Genomic DNA, 18772 nt, shown 5'->3' with positions numbered 1-18772 from the left:
CACCACACTTGAGAGCCAGGCTGCAGCCCAGTGGGACCTGGATGGGGGGAGGAAGGGGCCGACAGGACCCCATGAAATTCAGCAAGGATGAGGCCAAGCCCTGCCCTGGGAAGGCAGAGCCTTACAAGGGTGCAGTCTTGGGACCTGCAGGGCCAGGGAGCAGCTCTAGGGGATGGCCATGGACTGTCCTCTCTGCCCAGTGCTCGTCAGATCCCCGCATTAGAATAAGTTCAGAGGTAGCCACGAAGATGGTGGGGCTAGAACCCTTGCCCCCCAAGGACAGGCTGCAGGACTGGAGCTTTTTCAGCCAGGAGAAAGGACAGCTTTGAGGGCACCCAACAGCAGCCTGCCAATGTTGGCTTCCAAAAACACAGGACAGGTTTTGGCCTAGAGTCAGGAAGAAAAAACAGCCACCTCGAGGACAGCAGTGGAACTGCAGCACAGAGAGGTTGTGCCATCTCTATCCTTTGAGTTTTCTAAGATCCAGCTGGACACAGACCTGAGCAACAAGTTCTGAATTCAGTGTCAACCCTGCTTTGAGCAGGAGTTTGGATTAAGGAGACCAGGTCCCTTCCAGCCCAAGCGATCCTCTCCTCTGATTTTGCTCCCTTGGACTTTGGCACCTAAGCTCTAGACAGCTACTTCTGCTTCTTTTGTAATTCTTCTTAAAAACATTCCAGTTCAAATCACTGGTAAGATTAAGTTCAACAGTTGGGGGGAAAAAAAAGTGAAGTTTTATGTATTGAAACATGTTCTTGACTACCTGTAATGTCTCTGTATAAATGGGTATCACTACAAAAGCTAACTACAAGGATATCAGAAGAGCAAGAAAAAACAAGTAAGGGTTTGTGAGAAATACAGATGAGGAAAAGACCGGAAGAACAGATAATTTAATCAGAAAAAGACAGCAGAAGTAGAGATGAAGGCCTGATTTTAATCATGCTTGGTACTGTGCTTTATAAACCATTAACAAAATTGGCTGAGGTTGTAGGTGATACAGAATCAGTGCACTGAGTGCATGTGGCTAGCTGAGCGCTGCACCCACATCTGCTATTACACTGTCATTGACCTGAGGTGAGTCATACCCTGTTCAGAACTGGAACTAGGTCTGCAGGATTGAGTAGGGGCACCAAAGAGTGGCCAGAAAGGCCTAGGAATGCCATAAACTGAAAGAGGAAAGACAGTATTCAGGACCCCTGTAGGAATAAGCAGTAAGAAACAACCCAAGGCCCCAAGATAGGCACTTGCAAAACAGAGAAAAAACTCCAGAGTATAAAAATGGAGCTGTCAAAATAGAAAATGAAGGGTGGTATACCACTAAGAATGAAAGAGAAAGAACACATCTAGAAGACAACTGGAAAAACAATACTTTTAAAGTGAATAGTCTGGTATTAAGGCATAAAGAAAAAAAAGAAGTCCCTCTGATCCAAAAAAACATAATCATATCCAATACCAATCCAATACCACTACTGTATGCTGACAGCTTCTTCCTAATGATGTGGATGCATGTGACAAGGAAGTCCTTCATTTTGGGCTGATACACATTCATCAATGGACACTAACTAACATGAAGTGTGGGAAAACTTGGCTTGTACGGTGAGCAGCCAGACTTCATTTTTCCATCTTGGTTCACACACATCAAGAGATATTTCTTCAAAAGTATTAAATGAATGGTGGGGGGGGGGGGGAAAGGAAATACACTTTAAAATATTTGGCCTGTCAAACTCAGGACCTTGACATTTACTCAAAAATGCATTCAAGTAATTTGAAAATTTGCTGTTAGTGCTGTTACCACCTAACTGTGCCATCTATCTCTGTGCGCTTATCAAAAAGCCCTGCTCCTTTGGAAACTCAAAAGTTGCGTTGTTTATCAAGATATTTTTTCATTGTTTCTGAAACAGTTTTGTCATTAAGCTTGTTATTTTTTAAGATGTGACATATTGTCAATTGGTTCCAAAGTCTGCCAAAGTTCATTTCACATAAAATTCTAATTTCTTTAGCTTACTGAAGTAAAATGGAATGATTTTATAGTTAAAACTGTAAAATCTATTCAAGTGTGTTCATTTCTGAAATTTCTTTCCTTTCTTCCCAAAACTGAAATTTATGTAATTCTTTGCTTTTTCAGAAAAACGCTTTTCAAATAAACATCTTACCAGAAACCATATTAAAATGAATGATCCAAGTGGTTATAACCATGCTATCTCCTGTAAAGGATACTGCTGGGCTCACTGTGAAACTGGTACCATCATCAAGACATTTAATATAACCTATGGCTTAAAATACGATACTTTTCCTGCAGACACGAACATCTGTTTGGGGACTGTTAAAGCACAAATCGTTAAATTCACAACTTTAACCAATTTGTTTTGCGTGATGTCACATACTCTTTATCCAGTTCAGTTATCTAACTATGCAACATTACACTGTGATGACATATATAAATAGGTAAACATTGCTACTGAGGGATATCCAAGCACAGCTCAAGAGCAAGCACAGTGCAGAGTCCCACATTCTCCCCCTGGGTAGCACAGAGCAGCCGTCAGGCTTAGAGCACAGTGACACCCTCGTAATGCTGGAGACACAAGGCTGGAAGGGGAAGGTGTCAGGGAGGAGCAAGGGCTGGCTGCTCCCTGTGGGAAGGCGGCCAGGAGCCAAGGGTGAATGCCAGCCAGCCTGGGCACAGACACAGCTGCTGAGCAGCTGAAACACAACTCAGGCAGAGGCAGCATGGACAGCCTCTGCTAAAAAGCAGCTCCCCAGGGAAGGAGGGCAGCCCAAGCTTCTGGCTTCTCATCAGTGATGGAGCTGACCTTCAACTTGTCCTACTAAGCACCTTAACGCATGCCACTGAGCCCCTTAACTCATCCCATTGAGACCCCATGATGGGGTATGTACCCACGGTGCTGACAGAACATGGGATCGTACTCAGATTTTTCACAAATATTTCAGAGGTTTTGCCAGCTGCTGGCAGAGGAGCTGGTCTTCCATTTTTGCCTTCTAATGTCCTTAGGAGAAGCTCTGCAACTTCAATTGAACTGGCTTTTTTTTTTTTGGAGGGGAGAGTAGGAGGAATGGTTAAAATGACCTTGTTTCTTTAACTTTGAATGTGAAAGCCTCATTTAATCGGAAAAAAAGAAAAATGTCAATTCGTATTTTCCAGTATATACACCACAGGTTATGACACATCTCAAGAAATATGGACATTTTCAAGCTGAGGTAAAGGTCTTGCAGTACTATGTGATCCAGCGGCAAATTCTAGCATACCTGCCATCTCAGGTAATTCCTTTCCATGAAAAATGCAAGTTTACTTTTAAAAATGATTGACAGAAGCACCTTTTTTCCAGTACTCTTCTCCTGACCACTTGCCTGCACTTTCAATAAACCTTACTTTATTTATGTGTAGCTATAGAGCAAAGCAAAAGTGAGCCATCTGTGTTAACAACAATAACAATCTCTTTATAAAACAAGAGAACTGTATATCATGTTCAGTGAATAGAAATGTCAGGTTTATATATAAATGTCTGAAATTGCATTTCCCAGTTCACATGAAAAGATGACAATGGCTTCTTATACTCATTTTAATATTTTTAGAATCTAATGAATAAAAACCATTTTCCTTGAATTTTATTATATAATGCATATAGTTTCATTATGGAAAATTACGTTTTCACATTTTCACATCTAGTCATAGATGTGCTCCGGTAACTCACTTTTCACAAAGAAAGATCCCTTGCAGCATTTGGATTCATATGTGAACCCAAATTTTCTGAACGTTTGTGTTTGTGCTGAGGGGTTTAGATATAGGAAACAGAAGGTCAGTTCTGACTCATCTTCAAAGCCCCCACTTATCATATAAGTGATATTTAGCTCTGCTTTTTTCATAAAAGGAGTATTATTTTCTTCTACTGGGAAGGAAAAAGAAATTCAAAACAATTCAAAGCTGGCTCTGTAAACTGAGGAGCTGGCTTATTTCATGAAAAGATTGACTAATGATGGTATAGACAAGGAAAAAAAAAATTAAAAAACCAAATGACACTAAAAACTAACAAAAAGAAGCTAAGGCATTTAAGACCTAGCCAAGATCCACAGGTGATGTAAATCATGGATCAGTTTACAACAGTTGAAGATGAGGCTGTTGGTTTCCAAACCCTCAGAAGGTTAAGACGGTTATGATGAAGGATACCACAGTTGTACATTCATTTCAGATGCTCATTTGCCCACTGCTGAATTCATCCACTTGATCACTCCAATATTCAGTTCACAAATACTTGCAGTGTGGTGTCATCACACCAGAGGTGATAGAGAAATAACAGTAATAACACTAAACTACTTCCCATGCAACTTAGGCGAAGTTGACAAAATCTAATTTTTCTAGGGGCCTATGTGTCTTGAGATTGGGGAATAAAAATCTTAGTGATCTACGGTAGTTCTCAAAGAACATCATATTTTAAAGAATTTGTAAATCTTGGGAACTCAGAAAATACCTTAGGATAGTTCCCAGAGAACTGATGGTTGACTGTATAGCAACAGCATGATGTAAGACAGAACCAGCACATCAGCTTTCATCACCACTCATGCACAAATAGAAATGGCTATATTTTCATAACATTCTCCAATAAGTTAGGCTATAGGCCACAGCTAAACCTCGTATGGCTGCGTAGAGACCTGTTCTCAGCATCAAGAACTAATGTTTACACAAGGAAAATTGTGCAAACTATATGTGAATGTCTAGCATATTAACTAACTCTCTTTGCAGGGCTTTTAGTCCACCCAGGCAATTAGTGAGCTAGGGGTTCACACACCAACTTTTTCCTCATTAGCAGCCCTTTCTGAATAGAGCCACAGAAACACAGATGTTGTGCATTTGGATAATCTCCAAGGTCAAATCTTTCCAGGCACAGTAGGGGAGCAGGAGTCTCTAAGGGCAAGAATATCAAAATAAAGACTATAAAAGGGATTGCATACCACCAAACTGTTCAGCAAGATTTCCAGCAGGAAACCCAAGGGAACATCTGGGGGCAAAGAAGGGAAATGATCCTCAGCTGTGCAGCTCTAGTAGTCTGCTGAACAAAATTCACAGGTTCTGGCTACGCAGAAGGCTTACAAAAGGTCTACACCATGTCCACCGTTATAAGGGGAAGTTTTATGATGCCAGGCAACCCCAGTCAGCATGTCTGTTTGCTCCTTTTTACTGGGGCTTTGAATAAGGAGCAGGATTTATCCCTTCTAAGCTCATTATGAATTTGCTGTATTTGCTAAATATTCATAGCTAAAAGCTGTATGCTGCTTCTTTGATCTGGGAGTTCTTTTCAGAAAAAACCTCAAGAGTTTTTTATTAGCTCTGGTTTATCTTCTGATGTGATAACAGTGAATTTGTGTCACATGTGTCCCAACAGACATGTTCAAAGAGGAAAGGTTTAAGCTTGGAAAGAAGCAGGGTACAGAATAAGCTAGTAAAGAAGAGAAAATAGGCTCAAATGGAGAATAAAATGAAAGCCAGAAAAGGAAATCATTTTGTTTAAGGATTAGCAAAGATTCCTGTCTGCAAATGGAGAATGAATTAAAGGTATGGAGAAGTGTACTAAAAGCCTTGGTCCTACACTGAAGCAAGCTATAGCATGTTTGGTTATACAAGCCACAGACAGCAACATTCACTGCTGTGGTCCATGGTTCATGGTAGGTTGGCAAGAATAAACACAAAAAAAAACTATTTCTGTCGCCTGTCAGAATTGGGTACACTCTCACATTTTGACTTCCATTTAGAGAAGCAGAAGAAGGAGTAGGTAATCCATTTTCTGCTTGATGTCAGTTTTACTGTGGTTGAACTTTTTCCCAGAAAACTTAATGTATTGTCTTGGTGCCAGTAAAGATGTTTCTAGACAAAATATCTTCACCCCAATAAGCCATCCTTACTGATAGATCAGAAAGAGAGTGAGAGCTTGAACAAGGCCAGTTTTGCTCAGTGAAAATTGTCCTTGCAAAGAACAGAGAAGAATTTTGTTCATTTCAGAGACTGTTTTTCTCTATTTCTTTGTTTCATTACCCTTCATAGCACCTGCTCAGAATGTGATCATTGTCTTTTTATTTGATTACCAAAATAAATAGTTAAACCAAAACCTATAAGTTTAAGATTGGAGCGTTTCATTTTCTAAATTACATATCTTTGTCACTTACTTCAGCCTGATCTTGAAAATGTCATTTGAAGATATTTTTTTTTTTAATGTCTGTTAAATGTGAATTCCCCCAGTGTTCTTTGTCTGTTTTCAAGTGAGCCTTTCTTTGCAAGTAATTAAAAAAAAAAAAAAACCTTCACAGTTGTTCTGTTTTGAATTCCAGTATTTGTCTCTGACCTTTGCTAAAACTTGTAAAATCACAAGGAGATAAGCATGAAAGAAATCATGTGCTGTTCAAGTACTTAAAGTCCAGGGAAATGCACTGAAGTAGAAAGGGGATTAATACAAGAAGGAGAGTGAGGCCAAGCCATACTGTGTTGGTAGAAGAAGGATTAGTAAGCAGACTGAACCAGGAGAGAAATTAGCAGTGCTTATTTCAGGTTAGACACAGCTGTAGGGCGTGCAGAGATAGAACAGGATCTCATCAGAGGAGAGGTACCAGAAAGAGAGAACAGGTACAATGCATGATGCATTGTAGCTTCACTTTCTGGTGGACCTGCCGACAGAGGACAGCAAGGGAACACAGAGGGGAACTGCTGAGTAGAGAACAAGATACACAGTTAAATGCAGAAAAAAAAGGCATGAACGGGGGGGGGGGGGGGGGTTGGTGGGAAAAAAGGTTCAAAAAAACTGGTGCCTTAGACAGGTTTTAGCATTTTGTGGTAGTGAAGTAAATCTGGCTGGCAGACGTACAACGTGAATGAACATCTGAGAAGCACTTAGAAGCCAATGAGCAAATATAGCTCTAGTTAGTTACTATCTTTTGTGCAGATAATGAGAGAAGAGAAGAACATCAGTGTCTGTAGTCAGAGTTGTTCACTTTTCCAGTTAGAGTGTCGAAGTGCAGGGTTCAGAGGCACGTTCTGGGGTGGAAAGGGTAGCTTGGAGGTTTGTAACGCTTGTTTTTATTCTTCTCTCTCTCTCTCTCTGTAGAGGGAGCTGGGTGTCGCATCGCAGGAGAGGAGAAGTCAGCGTGCGTGGACTGCCGGCTCTCGGAAGGAGCCGGCTCTGCTGGATCCGCCGTCATGCAGCTCCCTGGGCTGTTGCTCCTTTCCCTGCCACCGCTTCTTAGCATGATCAGCCAAGCTGGAGCTCAGTTCCCTCGCCAGTGCGCTACCGTCGAGTCCCTGAGGAGCGGCATGTGTTGCCCAGACTATTTCCCTGTGTTTGGGCCAGGTACTGACCGGTGTGGTGTGTCCACAGGGAGGGGCCGGTGCGTACAGGTGACTGTCGATTTGCGACCCCACGGCCCACAGTACATCCATGATGGGCGGGATGACCGTGAGCAATGGCCCATACGCTTCTTCAACCAAACCTGCCGGTGCAACGGTAACTTCTCTGGTTACAACTGTGGGTCATGTCGCCCCGGCTGGACTGGACCTACCTGTAGCCAACGAATCAATATAGGTAAGAGCATCAGAAATATAACGTGAAAATTGCCTGTTGGCAGTGCTTGCTTCTGAATGCACTTAGCGTATTTATTTTCTTTAAAATACAAAATGGCCCTTATATTTATTTAGCAAATGTACCTTGCCATAGGGGTTATTAAGGCAGCTGCTAGATGAGTTGTTCAGCTTTTGTACCAAGCACCTACATTTACTACCCAATAAAAGGAAGAAACAAAACCTGTAGTCAGTGCAGGATTAGGACCAAGTCCATTAAAGAATAGAACATCTAAGTTGAAAAAATTATATTCTTTGGAATTGTTTAAGAGTAAAACAATGTATATAGACATATATGTGTGTTTGTGAGTATGTCTGGGAGTAATAGATATCATGTTTAATACCTTGTGACTACTTTAACGGTGACAGCAGCTCTTTTGATTTAAAATCCCTTAATACATTTCTAAACTACATACCTGGCCTTGTAAATTTTTACTTACCTAGTTGCTGTCAATGTTTTTAAAAGCCTTAACTCATGACTATGAGCTGTTCAGATGAATCAGCACAGGGACTGGTGGGCCTTTCTGAGAGTTATCCAGTTTCAGTTTAGTCCAGAATATCAGCAAACAGATGTCTAAAATTTTTTGAAACAGTTACGAAATCCTTGTGGGACTGGAAAAATGTTGAATATTGTAGGTAAATTGAAAAAGACAAGCAGACTTGGGGACAGATCCTTGTTCTCAAGTCAAAACCATCTGAATGAACAAGATTTCAGTCTTTATTAGTGGAAATTTAAAGGTGTTATTGAAATCCTGTAAAATCCATAATCCCCCAAACGAGTGATGGGTTCTGTTGACATGAGAAACAACAGATCTCTAGCACAAATGTACAGTGCCTCTTGCAGAAACAGAAATCAGCACTGCCATTATTTTCCCCAGATAGGAAACGCTCCATGAGTGTGAGTGCATGTTCCAGCAAGGGTTAACAAAGGATCACTTCCCAATTCAAAACTGTAACAATAAGATTTCTTAAAAACAACTTATTGAAGGGTGTGGGAAAGACCTTAGGATTTTATTCATCCTTTGAGCTCCAAGAAGCAAACTAGAAGGCAGAAAGTATGACTCATGAATTGGATCTGCTAAGCCAGGTTGCACCCTCTGATGCTCTGGCCTGTTCTCATTAACAATGATGATAACTCTGAAAAATAACCAAGAAATAAATGTTAACATGCACAAACTTAGCAAAGTAAACCTGGAGATAGGCAAAAAGCAGCTTTAGCTGATTTTCTAGGGTATGCAAGAGCACTTTTTACTTTTCTTGCTTATAAAATCCTTTACTACTCAGTTACATGCTAAGCAAATCAGATTTATCATGCATGACAACATGAGTTTAAATAGGGGAAATTAGCTTCTTATTATGCTTTAAGTTTCCACATGGAGGTCACCTCTTTTGTCCATCCATAGAGCTGGTCCCAGCTGCTCAGACTTTAGAAATAATTATTGGATTACTGTTGATATATCCATGTAAAATAGCTGTAAAATGCAGTTTGGTGCCTTCATATTTTCTAAATTCATGCCTAACTTTAATAATAGTACCAATTTTTTTATTAGTTCAGGCACATATTTTGAAAAATGGAAAAGTTAAGATGTCTATGTAAATCAAAATTAGAGGAATATTTTTAGTCCACTACTTAAAATCAACAATAAAAGACCCATCAGTGACCAGAGCTAGCATATCAGTTCAGTTCTGCAAAACAGAAAAGCATGTTTCAGGATACGGAGTCTTTGGATGAAATTCATGCTTCATAAAAGTATTTCTATAAACTTCAATGAAGCCAAAATATGCTGCACTGAATCAACTTTATATAGTGAAATGTAATTCACTTTTATTCTTCATATTGATTCATGCTGAAGACTTGTTGCTTCTCATAACAACATAATCTATCACTTATTTGGACAATTATGGATTTTACAGGTTTTTTTATAATGCAAATGAGTGCATGTTGAAGAATAGCTCTGAGGACTTCTACATGTGTCTTATTCTAAACTTAGCCTGAAATCTTCTCAGTCCAGGTGAAAGAATGCTGGACGGGGGCTGAGGTGATGTGGACTCTGTTCCTCTTGCTGATATACTGGTATTTCAACAAGTCAATTTTCTTCCTTGTTTCAACTGTCTATATGTGGACAATGATATTTTTAAAAGGTTTTGAGATATACTGCTAAAAAGGGCTATTATATGGCCATTGTTAATAACAGCAGGTAATGACATTAAAGAGAGATGTTGTACTGTGTGAAATTCATGATTCACAATTCACTGGTGAATCTGCCATTTTTCCTACAAAGGTTCAAGCATAAACAATGTACTTCAATAAACTGTCAAGCGGTAGAGCTTCTGATTATTATGAATTGCTATATAGTATTCTTTTCTTGTAAAGTATTACCACAAGAAAACTTAAGTATATTGGATGAAGTTCTGAAAGGTTTGTGTGACAAAGAATTGCCTGTGTCATTTCTCTGACAGGATGGAAGGATAATCTGTAACAATACTTCTAAAAGCACTAAAACCACAAGGTTTTGGGCTTTATTTTTATTCAGCTCAACCTTTCTGATAATAAATAACATTTTCTATTTACGCTCAGTACTCTCTGAATTGCCCCAATTAAAAATGGATGAATGCTTGAAGAAAAAGGAATTTATCCTGAATTATTCGGAGAGAGATCAGACTTGAGTGTCTATTACTTTGGTAACTTGCTTCTTCTGTACCCTCACAGTCAGGAGGAATCTTTTGGATCTGAGTGCAGAAGAAAGGGGGCGTTTTGTGAATGCCTTACACGAAGCCAAGGTGACAATCCATCCTGACATTGTTATTGCTACACGAAGACGTGAGGAAATATTTGGACTGGACGGCAACACACCACAATTCGAGAACATCTCCATTTATAACTACTTTGTGTGGTCTCATTATTATTCTGTCAGGAAGACTTTCCTTGGTATAGGGCAGCAGAGTTTTGGAGGCATTGACTTCTCTCATGAGGGACCAGCTTTTGTCACATGGCATAGGTACCATCTACTGCAGCTAGAAAGAGACATGCAGGTAAAGTTCTCGTTAATGTTAAGCCATGTGTTCATGCTATGTTCTGTACAGTTAAAGAACTTCTCCCCATATTCCAATAGGCAAAAATGATAGCAGTACATGTTGAAATAATTCTGCTTCAATTTCAGTAATTCATTAGGTATAGTAAACTTAATAGAGTGCATTTAGGTTCTAGACTGTCATTGTTATAGATATGCTAAAAATAATATTTCAATCAGAGTAATGGAAAATGTAAAAGTTACATAAAAATCTCCTGTAAAAATAGGTATAAATTCTATATATATCCATAGAAGGCATTTTATTGGACCAACAAAAGTTATTGCCAGTGTTTTTTTTAATATCAAGGCCCTGATTCTTGACTAAGTTAGACTAATCAAAACAGCAGAAATTCTAAAGAAAAGTATTACAGAGATAGCTTGGGGATTCAGAATCACATTTTATTTGCATAATTAGTGTAACTGGTTAGAGAAATTAGTGTTTTGTTATACTCTGTTCCATAAATCAGTGATTCTCCTGTTTCCCTTTCCTTGTGCGGACCTATCCATAAAAGGAATATATTATTTTATGGACCATCATCCTTCTTAAAGAAGAGAGAATTAAGTTTTCAAGGTCAGGATTAAATAGTCTTTGAAATTACTTCAAGTTTTTTTACTAGCTTCAATGGCTTTGCATCAGGCTGAGGCACAAACTCCCTTCAAAAACTCACATTTGACATCAGTGGCATTCCATCATGTGGAAGCCCTGAGGAGTTCTAGCTCTTGGTGATTTAATATATATTCCTGTTTATGTTAGTAAACTTGATCATTAGTTAAGCTAATTTGGCTGGCCAACACATCCTGGTACATAAATATTGGAAGCCAGGACACATTCCAGAACTGTTCAACTCCAACCCATACTAGAACCAAACAATGACAATTTGAAGGGCCGGTATCCCTTTTCCTTACTTTTCCATCTGCTCAGTCGTTCCAGTTCGCTTAGTTATTCTGTGTGCTACAAATGCTGCTGTTGCTGACAGGCCATTAAAAATATTTGGAAAAATAGGGTATCAGTATTAAGTGATGCTTCTTACTACTCACGACATGGTTTCAGGGAAGAGGTACTGTCTTATTAATGAGGGAGATCTGTGGCTCAATTCAATAGTCCATCTGTCCTGTTGAACAAAGGCATCAAAGTGAAAAACTACCGAAAGTTTTTACACAGATTTCATAGATTTTCCATAGATTTCCTCTCCTCCATGAAGCAGGACTCTGACTCTTACTAAGATGTACTTAACTGTTTTTTAACATCCTTCTACCAGTAAATATTATAGCTGTCTGGGGCATACATATATTAATTAACACCATATTTATGTGGTTTAGAATATGCTGCAGGACCCCACTTTTGGACTGCCCTACTGGAATTTTGCAACAGGACAAAACACCTGTGACATCTGCTCGGATGACTTAATGGGAGCTAGAAGCAATTTTGATATCTCTCTTATCAGCCAGAACTCAATCTTCTCACAGTGGCGAGTGCTATGTGAAAATGTGGAAGACTATGAAACTTTGGGAACCATCTGTAACAGTAAGTATGACTGCTGGCAGATATTTGGAGAGAAAATCCTTTTAATAATAAATAAATATAATACTTTAAATTGCAATGGCTTTTCCTAGCCAAAAAGTCTTAAAGTGGTTTTTGAATATTCTTGATCCAAGTTTCATCAGTCTTCTGAGATAATACATACTTATCTGTCTTGCACTGAGGTACCAAGCAGTTCAAAATTTGATCAGGAGCTTGTAGCAGAGGAAGAGCTAAATGCTTTGACGTCCCTTCTTATGCAATGTCTGTTCATCTCATAATAAGATGTCATAAATGATTAAATCTGGCAGTGTCATTTCTTAACTGAAGCTTAAGTTTTCTTCTTACTACTCCACTTATCACCTTCATGGCATTCTGCTCCTAAAAGGAGAACATCTAACAAATCCCCATGTTAACTATGTGGACCGTGGTTTGAATATGAAGAATATTGAATCCAAACACATCTACCTCAACTACAAAAGCTAAAAAATCCCAGCAAGAGTCTTGTATCATCACCTTCAAGCCACAACTCAGCACCTTCATGGAAATAGGGTGAAAAACTACAATATTTGGTTAACCACCTACATAATCAACTATAGTCCTTTCCCCAACTACTCTGTCAGGACATTCTCAAAACTTTTGTCCTAGGTCTCATCAAAAAATCACATATATAGAAAATTTTCCCAAAGAACTTAACAGAACCACAGATTTCAATAAGAGACTTCTAGATGCTTTTTAAAATCCTGGTGCAAAGGATCCAGCACACAGGACTCTCTGAAGATTCAGATTCTTTGTCTGACATGAGGAATTGACCTGTTCATCCAGTTTAAGTGTCTTTTGCGAGGGATTTTTTTTTCCCCATGGTTCAGTCATTAGAAGGATGCATTCTGTGTCGTACTGTTTTGCACTAGCATTGTTTTCTCTCTTCTCTCCACCCCCAGGCACTGAGGGTGGTCCTATCCGAAGAAATCCTGCTGGAAATGTTGCACGGCCTATGGTACAGCGTCTCCCAGAGCCTGAGGATGTTGCTCAGTGTTTGGAAGTTGGTGTCTTTGACACTCCTCCTTTCTATTCCAATTCAACAGACAGTTTCCGTAACACAGTAGAAGGTAAACACGGCAAATAAAAGGACCTGGAACAACTCCAAATAAGTCAAGAGAGCAGGCTTGCAATTTTTCCTCTCGGAAGGATGAGTTTGGAGACAGTCTATTGGACATTAAGAACACAGTGTTCTCAGCATTAAGTATTAGCTTAATATTAAGTGGAAATAAGCTCTGGGTAAATGACTTTATAGCTTATGTCAGTTCTCTAAATTCGTAAAAGCCTCAAAAGTCTGTCACTGGCATCCTAAGTAGAAACTAGCTGAGACCAAGTCCTTGCAACCTAGTAATAGGTTGTCATTGCTGAAAACAGACACCCCTTGCCTGCAGATTGATGCAGCTGCATCCTTAAACAAGGCAAAAAAGTGCTCATAGCAGTTACTCTTGTATCTGAATTAAAAAAAAAAAAAACCAAAAGAAAGCAAAAGAAGTTGTAAGCCTTGGTAGTACTTAATGAAATGGTATTGAAGTAGCAGTTGAGGTCTGGGTACAGAATTTACTTCTAGACATTTTAGTCCTTCTCTCTGGGCCATATAACCCTGTTCTTCTCTAAGCTCTACACATTTAAAATGAAATTTTCTGTCACTGGCATCTGAACAAACACTCCCCAACACAGAAACCAGCCTAAAGATTTGATCCATGCTGTTCAGCCAGCATACTGCCAGCTGTTTCTGCATTTTAATAATGCAGATTTTAACAGGAAAGACTAGGATTCATGAGAAAAGATTACCAAGTGACAGTTCAGATCCCTGCCAGACCTTCCATAGATGCTCTGGCTCTTTTGAAGAGGCATTACTTCTACGACGGGGAGGATCTGCTCCATTTTCTTTCTCTTGGAGAACAAAACCAAGAACCTGCACCAACCTTTTAAGTATATATGAAAGCTTTGGATGCTTACCATTTGACAAATGAGTTGTCAATATCTAGGTATCTAAACATAGCTTTAGCCAATTAACTGTATGGGCCCCTCTCTGGAAAGTTTGGCCAGTACTTGAAAACAGAGAAGTTTTCATGATGCTTCAGAACCTGACATCTGACATGAGGGTTATGAGGTGTTGGGCACTAACAGAGTTACATAGCATATCTTCTCTGGAAAAACAGAGCATGTGAAGCTTTCCGAGATGCGTTCGCAGTAAGCATGGAAATGATGTGTGGAAACATAACAGCTGGCTCAGCAGGATAGATGGTAACATATACACACTTAAGTCAGCAGTTAGAAAACACATGCAACTATTTCAGTTATGCTGAAAGATATGTAGGTCCCAAATATATACCTTTGTTTTTATGCTATGATGCATGGCCATTTTTGCATCAGATCCCAACAACCTTGCACTCCACATTCTCAGCATTCTTTTGTAAAGGCTATTTTAATCTGAAAATTATGCATGCTAGGGACATTTGTCAAATGCCAGTAGGTAGAGAATTAGATACTCATTTATGTTAAGCAAGGCAACACAACAACATGACAGCCTTTCAGAGAAAAAAGGTATCCAGCTAGGACTTCAGCTTCCAAATAAAATCTTCACTGGGATTTTTTGTGTTCTTCTTTGTTTGCATATTCAGGGTACAGTGATCCTTCAGGGAAATATGACCCAGCAGTTCGAAGTCTTCACAACTTGGCTCATCTATTTTTGAATGGGACAGGAGGGCAAACTCATTTATCACCAAATGATCCCATTTTTGTCCTCCTGCATACATTTACAGATGCTGTTTTTGATGAGTGGCTGAGAAGGTATTCTGCAGGTAAGATGTGCTCATGGACAGAAGCGGGATGGGTGGTTGTCAGTCTTTGCAGTCACAGGAGCTCAGCTGCTTCTTGTGGGACAGCCCCTAAGCTTAGGAGCGAGGACTGAAATTTTAACAGTTAGTATAGTTAACAAAGACAGAGTAATAACAAGCAAGCTCCCTTCCTCACTCCAGTGACTTCCATTTTCAAATCACTGTCTGTGAAGGGACTTGGCCAGAGGCACAATTCAAGAAAACAAAATGTGCAAATACATTGTCTCCATAGAGCAAAGAAAGTGTAACCATGGAAGGTCCAAATACTTCATAGACATTTCATTGTTGTGTGGAGTAAATAACTATGTTTCTTCTTGTTAAACAAGATCAGATGCCATGCACACCATCACAATTCATTTTGACCACCTTTGTGATTTACTACCAGCATTCCACAACCATTTCCATATCTTTTCAAAGGATGGTCACTGTTGCTGCCCTTGCTTTTTTAACTCTGAAAAGAAGAGAGAAAAGGAATAAGGGAGGAAGGAGATTGGCATCAGTGAACTGGGGGGGAGAACATGTAATCCTAATGTCTGTGCATTAGTCTGCACAAAGCAGCGACTGTATTCCTCTTAGGACAATCCAGCCCCCTCTTCCTTCTCTACAGAAGATAGCTGCTGTTGCGCAACTGAGACTTCTTTGTGCAGCTTCCACAACCTGCCTCATGTATTTTTCCCACGTCAACTATCAGAAAGCAATTGTATCCCCTTGTGGTATTTACATGACCTATCACAAGCTTTTGCATCATCTTACCAAGATGGATTTTTTTTTTCTCTTTTTTTTTTTTTTTGCTTCAGCTGACTTTCTCCTGATTTACCATAACATTGCCAAAAAATTCCACTAGAGTTCATATCAGCTGCCTTCCTGAAATGCATGAGAGAACTCTTCATCACTGTTACAGTCAGGCAAAGCCAGACTGTAGCAAAAAGTTTTTCCAAGTCCTCCATATATACATATTTCTCCTTTTCCATACAAGAAGACATGAAAAGCCCAACACAGGCCAAAAGTTTTACAGTTTTCTGGAGGTTTCTGTTAAAAAACAAATATCACTAGTGGTCTTGCTTTTGGACAGAGCAGAGCTCTCCACTCTGGATCTGTCACACTGGAAAACCAATCCTTCTAGATTAACTTAGGTTAGGAATAAAAAAAATGAGGTACTCAAAACCCCAAGTCACTGTTGGAAAAAAAAAATGAAGTAGTGCAAATTATTTTGATTTTATTTACAGAAATGTCATTTGACTTTCAAATTTAGATATCTCAACATATCCACTGGAGAATGCCCCTATTGGACATAACCGACAGTATAATATGGTGCCTTTCTGGCCTCCAGTTACCAATAATGAAATGTTTGTTACTGCACCAGAAAACCTGGGATACAGCTACGAAGTCGAGTGGCCAGGTAAACTGCCCAACCTAGATGCTTCCTCCTTTTTTCTCATCATGTCTTTCTCCCTTAAAGTTTATGCATCATGTAACAAAGTTGGTTCAAATTTCACAAACAATATTTGATACCTTTGTAAAGGTCTATTTCTTTTTTCTTGCCTGGCTTTCCAAATCAGTTGTGTTTGGGGTTTAGTACAGCTAAATAGCTACTGATTATAGATTGTTCCTGCATGAAGCTCTCACTATCCACTTCAATTTTTGGAGAAGTTCTAATTTGGATCTAAACCTTGCAGAAGGTCCTTACCCCTATATCATATGCCTTTATTAAATAACTACAGACAATGCAAATCCCTCACAAACCAGATACCAGAAGAAAGGTCCAGGACTGTTTTTAGAGTGTAACAAGAGAGACTGAAATTTTCTCACATTTTGGAACAAATATTATCAACGAAAATTTAAACTAGTTCTACTTCATGACTCATTGAATAATGACAGATACTGAGCTTTGGTCTGTCCCTCTGATGTTTCTCCATATACTTGACATTTACTTTTTGTAAAAGTAAAAGTTACTTTTAATAACTTTCCCTTTTGCTTTCCTTCCTGTAGGTCGGGCTCTCCGTGTCACAGAGATGATAACTATCGCAATAGTGACTGCACTGGTTCTTGTTGCAATTATCTTCGCTGCTGCTGCATGTATCGTACGTGTCAAGAAAAATAAGGATGAGTTGCATCAGCCTCTTCTTACTGACCAGTATCAGCACTACTCAGATGATTATGATGGCATACCAGCACCGAGCCAGTCTGTTGTTTGAAAAGACAGCACTTTTTTGCATTTGACTGAAACTGTTTATTTTGCTGTATTTTATAAATGGTGGTCATCCATCTGCTTTAAAATAAAGAGCATAAACTGTCAGCTGTCTGGATATGTTTGCTTCAGGCTTCACCTCCTCTTTCATCACACCTAGGCAACAATAAGTCACCTTTGCAATGCTAACTCTGTGTTGATTTTAACAGAATTCCACTAACTCGTCAGGGCTCACCTACAAGCCTTTTTCATGCATATTTCTGTAAAATCTGGTAAAATTTAGTTAACTTGCCAATGTCATCTAACCTAATCTTCATACCCAGAATTCTTTTATGAGGTACTTTTGTGAAAAGGTCAAGGAGTGGAAATGTGTTTCAAAAGAGCCAGTGTGCCAGGCAGGGAGCTACAAGGGAAATCTGAACCGAACAGTGTGTTTGAAATCCAACTTTATTCACAGAACACAGTTTTGATCTTATTGCTGCTTTTAGGTGGATCTGCGAAAAGCGATTCACCACCAACAAGCCACTCCAGCATTTGGACACTTCAGCTGTATGTTCAAACACAGCTGCCTGAAGGGAACATCCATTTGAAAGGACAGCTGGCAGCAGACTTTGTTTTATTTTTGTTTTGATTTTTCACTCTCTCGCTCCCTTTCTCTCTCCCACTATCGCCAGGGCATTCTCCCCAGCAATGAGAGTCCTTGCTTCAATTCTCTCCTGCAGGAATTTAAACCAGCATCTCTTGTACTTTGAGAGAATGTCCTAGGCATCAGGCTGTAGAATAGACTTGGAAAAATAGCCATATGCAACTCCTGTTGAATTTATTCAACATAAGCCAGTAGGAGAGCAACAAACTGACACCTGCCTTTACAGCCTGAGGTAGGGCTTGAGGAATCTGGCTTCAAGCCTCACCTCCTCTCTCTCATCATAACTGGGTACCAATAAATCATCTTATTGTCTTCCTATGATGGCTTATTGAATCTAAATTAGCAGTAATTAGCTGACATACAGAGATGTTCCTGGGTTCAGACTACTGAATCTCACATCATGTACTCAACCCTCTAATTGTCAGACTATGAAGTCAAGCTGTCTCTTGTCTCTCTTTCTGCCTGACCCCAGCTTCAACAGAAATGGCAAGTAATTTGGATTGAGCTCCTTCAGTCTGAGGCAGCTCTCTGAGACATTAAGTTATTAGGCAAAAGCAAGGGTCATTTATCTCCTCCTTCCAGCCACGCCTTCTATGTGCTGTATTAACCTGAGTGGTTTCAGTGAGTACCAAGTGTGCTCAATGCACATTTACTCAGTTGCAAGAAGATATGTAATTTATACATTGAGAATGATGTAAATAGGAAGACAAGTACTCTCTAGTAGGAGAGTAAAAGATGGCTTATCATCTTAACCCATCTTACCAGGCATGGCACATGGACAACAACAAAAATTTACACACATAACTGGTATTTAGGAAGAAAACTTTCACCTGTGGCACCCACGGCACAGAAGT

At 39.5% G+C, this 18772-nt stretch overlaps 1 protein-coding gene across 1 annotated transcript; it reads left to right on the top strand.

The window, feature by feature from the left end:
* The first annotated feature begins 6463 nt into the window (after positions 1 to 6463).
* TYRP1 (tyrosinase-related protein 1) lies at positions 6464 to 17380 on the top strand. Its single transcript, XM_009573966.1, has 8 exons — positions 6464 to 6628; positions 7107 to 7580; positions 10326 to 10648; positions 12007 to 12211; positions 13147 to 13314; positions 14869 to 15048; positions 16337 to 16483; positions 17074 to 17380. Exons 2-8 carry the CDS (start codon positions 7199 to 7201, stop codon positions 17277 to 17279), a joined length of 1611 nt encoding a protein of 536 aa, XP_009572261.1. The 5' UTR covers positions 6464 to 6628; positions 7107 to 7198; the 3' UTR covers positions 17280 to 17380.
* The last annotated feature ends 1392 nt before the right edge of the window (positions 17381 to 18772 follow it).

Source organism: Fulmarus glacialis, unplaced genomic scaffold (genome assembly GCF_000690835.1).
Source record: "Fulmarus glacialis isolate BGI_N327 unplaced genomic scaffold, ASM69083v1 scaffold10030, whole genome shotgun sequence".
Lineage (NCBI taxonomy): Eukaryota > Metazoa > Chordata > Aves > Procellariiformes > Procellariidae > Fulmarus > Fulmarus glacialis.
The sequence above is the reverse complement of the archived record's forward strand: the minus strand, read 5'-3'. Positions and strand labels throughout refer to the sequence as shown.